The sequence below is a fragment of the Poecilia latipinna genome, unplaced genomic scaffold, assembly GCF_001443285.1.
Source record: "Poecilia latipinna isolate Pla-1442-1.1 unplaced genomic scaffold, P_latipinna-1.0 Scaffold601, whole genome shotgun sequence".
In the NCBI taxonomy this organism is placed as follows: domain Eukaryota; kingdom Metazoa; phylum Chordata; class Actinopteri; order Cyprinodontiformes; family Poeciliidae; genus Poecilia; species Poecilia latipinna.
In genome coordinates this window covers 65586-77334 of record NW_015113217.1, presented here as the reverse complement: position 1 = coordinate 77334, position 11749 = coordinate 65586, and the positions used below count along the sequence as shown (strand labels likewise).

Below are 11749 nucleotides of genomic sequence, written 5' to 3'. Positions count from 1 at the left end.
AAATATTTTCAGCCAAATTCATTACCTTCTTTTATGGTTTACCAAAAAAAAAAAAAAAAAAAGGCATGGCCATTAGACCAACCAGAAAATCATGTAGTTCAAGTTTAAAACCCAACATTCCAGAGTAAAACAAGACCACTAAGTCTGCCAGTGTACAACATAAAACAAAAATATTATTTTCTAACATGCATCATTAGTGCAGCCATAAACCACTGTGCTGTCTTTTTTTATTTTTTCCTTCTTGCTTGATACAACATTTTTGGCTCATTTTAAACTAAAGGTACCATATTTTTAAAATGATTTATACGATCAGGGGCCACAAAAAGTATGGAGCCAAAAAAACACACTCCTTTACATGTTAGAGTCCTGGCTGATGAAATTCCCTCATCATTCATATCTCACTACCAACCCGAGTGAAGATACACACTTACCTACGCATGCAAAATGGAAATATATAAACTCCATAAATATTTATATTTCTCTGTACATTCTGTTCATTCTTATAACTCGTCAGGATTTGTATTATACACACAGTACAAAGCTGAAACAGTCATATACACTGACAGCATTTAGTCAGTTCAATCAGGGGCTGCAACACAGAGCAGCCAGATCAAATCTCCTTCTGCTTTGAAGAAAAATGCATTTTGTGCGTGAATACTCCAGACTCTGGATGTATTTTTTGTTTCTTCCAGGAAAGAATAACACAATATAAATATTTAAAGAACAATAAATAAAGATTTTTAGCAGAACTACCGTGCTGTATGAAAGTATTTGCCCCCTTAACAAATATAGGTTCAGATTTCTTGTCGTGACAACTGGTCAAATTGTTTATATCCAGTCACAGTTTGAGGGTTTTTGAGCATCAGTGGCCTGTTTAAGGTCATGCAACCACATCCAAATCTGATTAATATTGGTACTTTGACTAGGCTATTCTAGAATTGTCCTTTTGTTTCTCTTTTTTTTTTTTTTTTCTTTGAGTGGTTCTAAGCTGGACCTGCTGTTGTGCTTTGGATAAATACCCTGCTACATAAAATTAAAATTTGTTTTATCTCAGGGTTACAAACCAATGGCCCGACATTCTCTATCAAGATTATATAAGGAAGTAAGGAAAAATCTTCTACTGATGGTAAAAAATCCTGGTCCCATTAATTACGGCCCAGTTCCTGAAGCAGCAATGCAGCCACAGACTACCACACTGCCATCTTTAACTTTGTAAATCTTTCAAGACTGATAAATCTTAGTGACATCATTTCTCTTCAGTTGTTGATCAACTTTAGATCAGGGCATGAAATGTTGATTTTAAAGACCTAATGGTCAAATTTCACCACTCAGACATGCTTTATTTAAGTGACTTGTTGATTCTAGAAGTCTGACAGTGTCTGTGAGTAAATTGTCTTCAACTTTGCAAAAATAAAAAAAGTTAGCTAAAGTTAATTTATGATGTGACAAGGGAGAGATTACTTATCCCACAGGAAGCAAGCTTAGTTATGACAGATTTTCCACACTAAATAAATCTAATCATCATTTGAAACACCCCTTTTGCCTTTACTCAAGTAATATTTGACTTTTTGAAAATAAAGTATGACAAAAAGCAAAAGCTGAAAAACTCTGTAAGGGGGCAAATATATATATATATTTTTTTTACAGCTCTGTATTTGGTTGCTTCCTTCAATTTTAATATTCCAGAGATGGACATCATGTGCAAACAAAAAAACAACTACATAAAAACAACATGTTGAATATCTAGTTAGTTAACTTTAAGCTGAGGGAAACGATGATCGACTTCAGATCAATTGCGCAGGTGGAAAACCATGAGTCGGACTGGTGAAGAGGCAAGAAGAAAACGTCAGTCGTGCGTTGGCCAGCAGAGGGCAGCAGAGCTCAAATTATGACGGCGGTACGGGAGGAAACAGCGGGTTAAACTCCAGGCTGTTTCTGTTCAGCTGAGGGAGACAAATGAAACAGTATTCGAGATAGACGTAAACTCACCTCCTTACTTCAACACACTCTTTAAACTGCCTCTTAAAGGCTTTCCAAAGGTTGTAGTTGGCCAGTGCGCATGAATTACTGCTTTAGCAAGACGTAAAAAAAACCCTGAAACTATACGAGATGTATGAACTGTAACAGAGACTTGGACTAATTTGCTCATTGGGTAAGATATAACAAAAGCATAACGTTAACATAAATAAACTAAATGAGTCGACGATAATTGGATGCAAAAATATATAACAAAGCTTATGTTGGAATATGTTTTAGTAGTGTTTTGTGTCTTTAAACCGGCTGCAAACTCTGCTGCAACGTTTTAAACAGTCATCCAACTTTCAGTCAGCCGAGCTGCCATCTCATGACATAAATAAGGTCTGTGCTTAAAACTGAAGTGATTTAACAGACTTAAAGCAGAGGTGAGGGTCTGTATCAGCAGGTGTTATGATTTAGCAGCCTTCCAGTCTGGACTCTTCCAACACATAACCAGTCTCCTGTGCTTTTGTCAAATATGTCAAGTAAAATCCTCCTCAGAATACCCTGACAGTTTGTTTCTTGGGAAGTGTCTGGAGAACAGTCCGTTCTCATGCTCTCCAGACGGCGAGGACAGACCCAGTCAGTTCTCACAAACAGATTTTCAGGTTTTCTTCAGGACTACAAAGAGTATCCGTCTGGAGGTGGTCAGTTTTTGCTGCTCCCTGCTGGAGCAGGTGGGGTTTCATCCTTCGTCTCCTTCTGTCCTTCCTTCTTCTCATCATCGTCAGAAAAGAAAAGAAGAGGAAACATGCCGAGGATGCAGCCGATACCCACACCGATGGCTTTACCCTGCGGACAAGAGGCAAAACCCAATAAAGTGTCAAAGCAATCTACTTTGCCTCCTAAAATGGGACATTTTATAAAACTATTACAAAAATTCAATATTAATGTATTTTCTACTTTCGCTGCGTTAAATCTTAACAGCGTCTGACCATTCCAGAGTTTTTCATATTTTGTAAATATTTTTTAAAAAAAATATTTTTAGGACTTTTTTTTTACCAAAAAAGTCAGATTTTTTAAAAGAAGACAAACCTACAATATGCAATATTTTCCAAAAACAAAACAAAAAAACCCCCCTCTAAAGTAGAATGTTTTTGATGCGGGTGTTTCATCCTTGACTAGGTTCAAAATGGATTTTTATGCATTATTATTATTTTTGAGTAATGGAGTGAGAATCATTCTCATTACTCCGACACTCTTTGTATTATACTTTGTGACTCAAAACTGTAATAAAACTGTAATTTAAAAAAATAAAAAATAAAAAAATTCCACTTTCACCGCATTACATCTCTTCAGTAGCTTCAGACCTTTCCAAAGATAAAAGTTTTTCCATATTTTGTAAATCTTTTCTATGTTTTACACCTGACTTGTTTAAAGGAGAAAAACCTCCAAAATGTGCAATATTTTCCAAACATAAACTCGAAAGTGGAATATTCTTTGATGTGGGTGTTTTAATAAAAGCGACTCTGGCGTACAAACCGTGTGACAGCTGACCCTGGTCTGCCACATATCCGCCTGCTTCGGACTCAGCTCGGGAATCTGCATGCCGTGTCGAGACGCCAAGGCCTCCACGTAACCTGCCAGCCTAAAGAGAAGAAGGGGAAAAAAAAGGAAACTTGAAGGATTTTGTAGTAACAATGCCATTCCCTACTTGTAATTCTCACCGTGACCATCACCTGTCAGGAACGCAGCTGGATGTCAACATGAGGAAGAAGTCAGAAAAGAAGTCTGGGGGAGTATTAAATTCATTTTGGTGCGTTAAATTACTTGGCGGAGGAAAACCTGATTGGAACAGCGTTATTAGTTTCATCTGGATATAAATAATGAAACTCCTACACTCAACAGGTTTTCTGTATTTATGCATCGGAAACATGGCGCTGGATGTTTATTGCTAACATGTGTTGAGGTTGTGGAAAGAGAAAAAAAATAAATAAAGGTCATATTTGATCTAGTTTTGGCTATTTTTATGGGGGAAAAAAATGATGTTTTCTCCAAAATTCTACATTTCAGTTTTTACAATTAGTTTTGTCAACAGACAAAATATCATGTTTGTGTTTATGAGGTCCCTCAATTCACATTGGGTTTCAGGACACAAATGGGAGTCTGAAGTGAAGGAGAGCTCTGCAGTAAAAATGATGACAAGCCATAAATCAGGTTTAAAACTGGGAGAAATTCCTGAATTTCAGCCAGAAAATCAGTGAAACTGCAGTTTAAAACTCCCAGGAATCTTTAATGAGGGACATTTCTGTCAGATGTTTAAATAGCTGTATGGGAAGTTTATCCGGAACCTTTTAGCTGCAGAGGTTCTCGGCATAGAAATGTTGAAGGATTGAAGTAACTCAGACGCCGCTCTAGTGACAGATGAGTCCAATAAAATGAAATGAATAAAAGCTACTTTCTGATGAAGCCTAAGAGTTTCAGCTTAAATGTGCGATCACATGCCAACATGCACGCATAGCAGATCGTCAGAACCAAATTTATGGACAGTCGCCATGTGTGATGGATTCTGGGCTTTAGATGCAGCGGTTTGTGAGTGAGGAAAGGAATCTGAGTGAATATTCTGACGTACCGTTACTGTGGGGTTGAATCAGTGACTGGGACTAATGGATTCTCAGTTCACTGCTCACACAAATGAGCTGCAGCTGGAGCCGTCGAGCTGGAGGACTGATAGCAGCGAGCGCCGCTTCTGACAAGACGATAGCGGAGCCCCACGGTGGCCGTTGTTGCCGAGACAGGACTGTGAGAGCCACCGAGTTTCATCAAGTTGTGCAGAAATATTTGAGAGATCAACTTTTTAGGTCTGATTCTATACCACTTTGTTCCATAAATGCAAACCCGTACTTTAAATCTCCACAACCCCACAACAAATCGGGCATTTTTTTTTGCACAATCAAATTCAGTCCGATAGGCCACAGAAGTCAGGGGGAGAAAGAAACGCTCAGGAAATGAAATACAACAGCAGTACCCACACTGATCATGAGATGATGACATTTCCTGAATGCCTTTGCTGAGAACCATCCCTCAACATGAGAGGTTGTTCAACAGGGAAGCAAAAAGCAGCTTGAAAACTGGAGAGACTGTGTAATAAATCCTAATATTTTCCATTAACGGTGTTATTATTAGAGACAGAAGTGAGGGAACTGCACCTGCACAGGTTCAAAGGTGGTTTCTAGTTTCAATACGGCTGTTCTGACACATCTCACTTGGAGTTCATTCATCCTCTGAATTTTTTTCCTGAGATTAAACTCAGATAAAATAACTGCAAGTAATGAAAACAACAACATCCATACATTGATTATCAGCAGGATTGCAGGGTTCCTGATGCCCATCTCCAGGGGAAAGGTTTTTTTCTTTTTTTACGTTTGAGATTCAAAAGATAAATACTACATATCACGGGACCAATAAACTTTAATACCACCGTTTATCACCTGCTACACAGAAATAAAATCTTAGAAATGGAACAACTTTGTTGTTTATGTGTGCCATGTCATCCATCTACTTTCTGTGACTCAGCATCAGGTCAGTGAGTGGATGGACTATGAAATGAAACAGAAAGTTAATGTATCTGGGTCAAAAAAGAAGCCACTGCCTCCCACTTGTTCCCCAGAGTTTAGTAATGGGAGCCCTGAGTTTTCATCTCGTTTTGTCAGCCTTGGCTGAGTGCAATAATGCTTTGCCGTCTGGACCGTCTGCCCCAGAAAGCCACTGATGCATTGTGTCCATAAGAAACGCAAAGAGAAAGAGAAGCCTGGAGGCAGCATCGCTACCAATGAGCCCGAATGGTCACAATGACTCATGAGCAAAATTATAGAGTATTAGTGGAGTAATTTCTGCCATTTGTCAATGGAAACATGCAGTGAGGAGATGGAAACATGAGGTCTATAGGAACAAATCAGAACATATGTGGATTAGAGTAGCACAGTTTGCTCACCGCAGGTCCCAACACAGATGAAAACATACAGAAACAGGCAAGCAGTCACTGTCTGAGGAAAACAGGTGACGAAGGATGTGATCACTAATTACTGACACTCGTTTCTGTTCCTGTAACTGTGGTTCAACTCAGAGTGTGCAGATGACATAAAACCACTCCCGACACTGAGCTTTTGCAGCAAAAACTGAAACCCAGCAGCTTTGTCCAAATACGCAGTATTTCATTCCATGTGTTGATTACTTCATTTAGGATAATTAGATGAAGTAATTACCCTTCTGGTGAAAGCAGTTTCAACTCATCACGAGCACGTTGCCTGAAAAAAAATGCCAACTATGACCTGTTTTACATCCAGCTAGTGATGAGTCTATCTCCACAGGGAACATAAACAGAGATTATATTTACAGTTAGTGATGCCAACTTTTTTGTTTTGTTGTTATTTGCAATCTGATAAAATCAGTATTGACAGGTCAAAGGTTTATAAAATCAATGACTGGAAATTTACCACAATATCTCTGATCAGTGTTAACCCCACACTTTACTGTTGATTTAGATTGTCTGCTTACAGAATGAAAGAAACTATTGTCTTTCACATTTGTGTTTTTAAGCAAATTATGTCCAGCCATTTAAGAGCAGTAGCAAGCAGTGCACGCTAAAGAGGAAAAATGTGAAATAGTAAGAAGGGAGGCGAAAAAGAATAAAAGCAAAAGCCGATAATAATATATTTATCTCCAATGTTTGTATGTGCAAGTTAAATGCACAGGAATCATTTTACATCTAATTAGCTATGCCATCAGCGTCTAATGACACTGAACTTAGTTGTGTGTTTTCTTTTTGTTCTTGGATTAGTGGCTTAACTTGGCCCCCTTCTGAGCTGCCGTTAAAGGACCGGTGACTCAGAGGAGCTAAAGTGAAGATCTTCTGTTAGTCAGAAGCCCACACTTGAGACCTGCTGTTATTGAAACAAAAGCAGCCTGTTATGCAAATGAATTGAAGTGTTTAAAGCAGTCCACTGAGAAACTGATAAAAAGCCTTCAACACACACACCGACACGAATCCATCAAAACTGGAACAGAAAAATGAACTCGGGCAGGTCCCATCAAGTCTCACCTTGACGAACTGACCACCCGAACTCTGTCTGTCATATGATTGAATGGCAGCAGAGCCATGCCTGTCCACTGAGAGCCTCAGACAAGTTGACTAATATATCAAGCTGGCAGGTATAAAATGCAACAGCATGACCCCAATCTTCACATTGCCTTCAATTGTTGTATATTTTAAATAAGAACAAATAAACACGAGAAGACTGTTGATGCCTCAACCATTTTTGCTTTATGATGGCGCATGGTCTAATGTTGCCTCTAGAAGGCGCTAAAAATATTAGCAAGCTCACTTGGCATTAGGAAATGCAAACAATGAGCTTCTTACACTGATGGACCTCAACAGAGAGCAACACGAGTCTGTCTTAAGAGTTCTTCTGTAATCATGTATACATATCTTTTTTTTTTACTTTCCTATTCACAAATGTCATTTTCTGAGTATACAGTAAATACTTTTCAAGTGCTTAGCATATTTCGTTTTGTGATGCATTATAAATATAGTTTCTTTTCATTAGACACGGAAATCTGTAAAAAAAAAAAGAATCCATATTTGTGACATAATCTTCAAACAAACCATAAATGTTTATACCACTTCATGCACTTAATATGTAATGAAGCTTTGTTCAGCATACCCTCATCTGTGTCATGCGTGCATGTGTACAGCTCTTACCCCAGTCCTGCCAGATCAGATACCAGGTTGCCAAGAGCAGCAGCTGCAAAAAATATAAAAAATGCGAGGAGTAATTACAGAATAGCTATACACGGATGACAGGTAAAAGGTGTAGCGTTTCTCCTGGCGATGTCATTAAAACATGCTAATGAAGCTGAGGTTGTGGGTTTAAAGTTCAAGGTAAACAATTACTATCGATTCTCTGGACACTTTGAGAAAACAAAACCATTTCATTTTCACAAAACGTATCATAAAGCACTCAGATGGTCTAAACTTCAGGAATAATTTTAGCAAAAGGATGAAATAATTTATGAAACGGACTCAAACATGAATTGAATTGTTTCTAAACATCTAATTTATCTCTACTGGCGCAGAAAGAAATCAACAACCTCGATTTAGAGGATGTTAAGGTGAACAATTTGTTCTGTAGCTTTAACATTGCTGTGGAAGTGAGAAATGAAGTCTGTTCCTTTGCTTGCTGTCGTCTCAGCTACTTGTGACCCTGAATGCCGAGGATTACCAAACTTGGAACAACAGAAACACAGAAACCCTCAGCGGGAAAGACAAAAGATCAGTGGATCAATTGCTGCTGTAGCAACAACAACTTCAAACATCAACTCCACCATGAGATCTTGATCACGTCTGTGAGCGAAGGTACAGCGCTGTGGAGAAAATATCATTATAGATGTATCTGAGAAATCGTCTGGTTCCCTGAAGAGATCTTTCTGAAGGGGGCTTACTTTTTCTAAATATATAATGTCTGATAATTTTTTTAAAAAAGTTTAAGTTAGGATGAAAAGAACATAAAAAGGGCCAAGCAAATATTTTACCTGCCATAGTTGAAATGCCAAGAACCACACCGATGGATAACTCAATCTGTGTGCCCTGAGAAAACAATAACACAGGTTACTGGAGGGATTATTAATTTTCTTTGTATGGTAAACCATAAGCCTGCAGATTTGTACAGCATACCTCAGACACAACCTTAAACTTTAAATAGCCTTTTTGAATCTCGTTTTAGAATAGGATGAGGAGTTTCAGTCTCAGTAACTAGCTTAATGTCCAAAAAGAAAAATAAGACCTTCAGGCAGCATTAATTTCCTTCAGTATGAACTAAAGTAAAAACCTCAGGAGGATCCAAGTGCAATCCAACTTTAGGTTTACTTTTTTCTCAAAAAGTGGGAAATACACAAAATATGCATTTTTATTATCATGTCTTCCATTTATATTTTTATGAGCTACATTTAGAATAAGAAATAAGAAGAAAACAACTTTCTGTACAACCAACCCCTGTGATGATCAAACACACCCCTAGAGAGAAATTCAAAAACCAACTAAAGCCCTTTGTTCTGCTCACTCAGCAGGAATATGTTTGCTCAACAGAAATGTACTTACCTAAAGCTAGTAAATCTGTAAACTCCATGCATTCATGCTTAGTAAACACATTGTTCGTTTAAACATAAATATGCCTTGGGACTATTTTAGTATGCCGACACTTACAGCAACAATCATGATGCAGTTGTCCAAGAATCCAAATCCCACAAAGGGGATGGCATTATGCAGCAGGACTGGGGGAAAAAATAAAAAACTATTATCAGACAAAACCTGGCAGGAAGAGAGACATTTTGGTCATTTCAATCTTTTCCTGTATTATACTTTTGCAGTCTTGGTCAAGTTGTGGTGACTTTGGGTACAAAACAAGAGCTGCCCGTCATCAACCAAGTTGCATCGGCCACTTCGAATTCGTACATATCTGGAGACATTTCATACAATTGATGACTTAATGTTTTTTAGCGTATTTTCCCTTTCTATTGTAAAGAAATGTGGTTATGGGACTCCAACAAATCATATTCAGCTGAAGGAAATCATTTAGGTTTGAAAACTAAAGTAGGATGAGATCAGGGACAAACAATATGGACACCATATATTAATATTTTGTGATTTCTATTGGAATAATGATGAAAGTGACAGTAGAAATGATCAATCTGTACATGTGTCACTGAGAATAAGAGGAGGTGAGAGTAGAAGGCAGCAGCTGATCTGGGAGGAGGCTGGGGAGTTCTGGGGAGCCAAGTAGAGACAGGCACAGGTGCAAGTAATTAACAGGATGAGGATGAGGTGGGAGGAAGGATGCATTCACTGCAGGCTGGGAAAATGCAGAGCAGCCTTAAACTGTGACAGTAAACCGCATATTCAATCCCAATGCAAGTCTGACAAAACCTGACCAAACATTTCACAAACTGTAAATTCAACTTATCTACAGATAAGTTGAATTTACTTATTTAAGTTGAAGTCTTTTTTTTTTATAACTGAACCAGAATTTGTTTTTCAAAGGACAAACAAAACAGTATACAAGATGATGCAGCATCGTTGTCAGCAGGGCAAAAAAGTATGTTTTTGTAAGAGCACAATCCATCAATAATGCAGACAGATTCATGTTCTGAAGGCACAGTGAAATGAGTTTTGAAGAGGTCACGGCCCACTTTGAGTTAGCTTATTATGATTCAAGTTTAAGCGACTGTAGTTAAGGTACCTCGCCCTATGAAATCCGACTGCTGAAACAATAACACCAGTAATCCCCATCATCTGTACAGCTTGGCGTTGCACAGATGACGCATGAGGATTTTATGGCTTAAAGGTGAACCTTTTCTGGTACTGCAACACATCTGCTTGTTAATTGTGTTGATGGATTTTTGGAAACATTTTTCCTTTTTATGACTGATGTGAATTGATTTCAGTCAGCTTGTGACCTTTTGTTGAATACAACCATCAGGCTGAACTTTCCTCAATGGATTCATTCTGTCCACCTTACTTTTTTTTTTTTTTCCTGATTATCCATATTAGTAGTTCCTGGTAGAGGAGCCATCACTGGAAACTCAATATTTGGTCTCTCTCACCAAATCCTTTCTGACAGAGGAGAACACCAGACACCAAATACAAGATTGCAGGAGATCTAAAAGCTCATAATATGCAATATCCATGAACATAATTTCATCATTATTTGACAGACTGATTCTTATTTCTTAAGCTTAACCCTTGTGCGTGCGAGGACTGAGGCAAACGTAGAGGTCTATGGAAAATGATACAGGTTTTACGTGTGTGGGGTCGGTTGGACCCCTTTTCGACATACAAGGGTTAAACATGTCATCATATTGGTATTTCAACATTTTAGGTCTATTTATTGCACCCAAATCAAGACTTAGAGAGCTTTAACCCTGAGTTTCCACATCAGCATTCAGCACCGCAAAGGCCTGGTAATGAGACATTCATCTGATTCAGGTGTGTTGAAAGGAATGAATCTAAAAGCTGCAGGACATAGGTCCCAGTCTCAGACTGCCAAGGTTGGACTTGGCACTCCAAGTCCAATCTAAATCTGTTGCTGCTGTTACAAAAACAAAGAGTTCACAAATAACTCCCTAAAGTGAAAAAAAAAACTGATGAAAGAATCAAACACGCGAAAGCCTACTGCTGTGAATTATGATGGCAGCTGTGCTTGATGCTGATGTGTTAAGACAGCAGGTCGAATCAGTGCTTAAGAGTTTTACTGAGCTCCTCAGCAAAGTGTCTCAGCAGGGAAAAGGGTTATTTTGGCAAAGCACAACTCCAGGCATGAAGAGACATTTATCACACAGAGGAAATGTATTCAGACGTGAAAAATTAGTTTTTGCCCCTGCAGCTTATTGAAACAATGCTTCATTTCTCTTGAAGTGACTGAGGTAAAAACAATGAGCTGTGCAGACCTGCATGTATTTAGAATGTGATAATATTGTGAGGAAAAATTTAAAATTACATAAACATTTTTCTAATTATACATTATCTTAAGAGATTGCTTCAGCATTATGGAGATGCTCTAATAGAAGTCTTTATCTGTATGTTGGGTTTCAGTTTAATTGAAGAGCCACTGCAGGTCTGAGACAACAAGTGTGGTGAATAAAGATGGGTTTAATTAACACTGAACCGACTGAATATATACCAGGGAGTCTGATTACTGACCATAGCACAATGGCTAAATGAACAGATGAGGAACAGGTG

General features: G+C 38.2%; 1 protein-coding gene across 4 annotated transcripts in view; it reads right to left on the bottom strand.

The window, feature by feature from the left end:
• Positions 1-237: 237 nt before the first annotated feature.
• Positions 238-11749, bottom strand: part of LOC106953768 (transmembrane protein 65-like) — a 31591-nt gene continuing 20079 nt past the window's right edge. For all 4 annotated transcript variants that reach the window (XM_015042776.1, XM_015042778.1, XM_015042777.1 and 1 more), the window contains 5 exons: positions 9218-9285; positions 8548-8602; positions 7718-7760; positions 3499-3604; positions 238-2808 (listed from right to left, as the gene is read on the bottom strand). In XM_015042776.1, coding sequence (XP_014898262.1) covers positions 2665-2808; positions 3499-3604; positions 7718-7760; positions 8548-8602; positions 9218-9285 — 416 coding nt within the window. In that variant the 3' untranslated portion in view covers positions 238-2664. The remainder of the gene's footprint in view (positions 2809-3498; positions 3605-7717; positions 7761-8547; positions 8603-9217; positions 9286-11749) is intronic.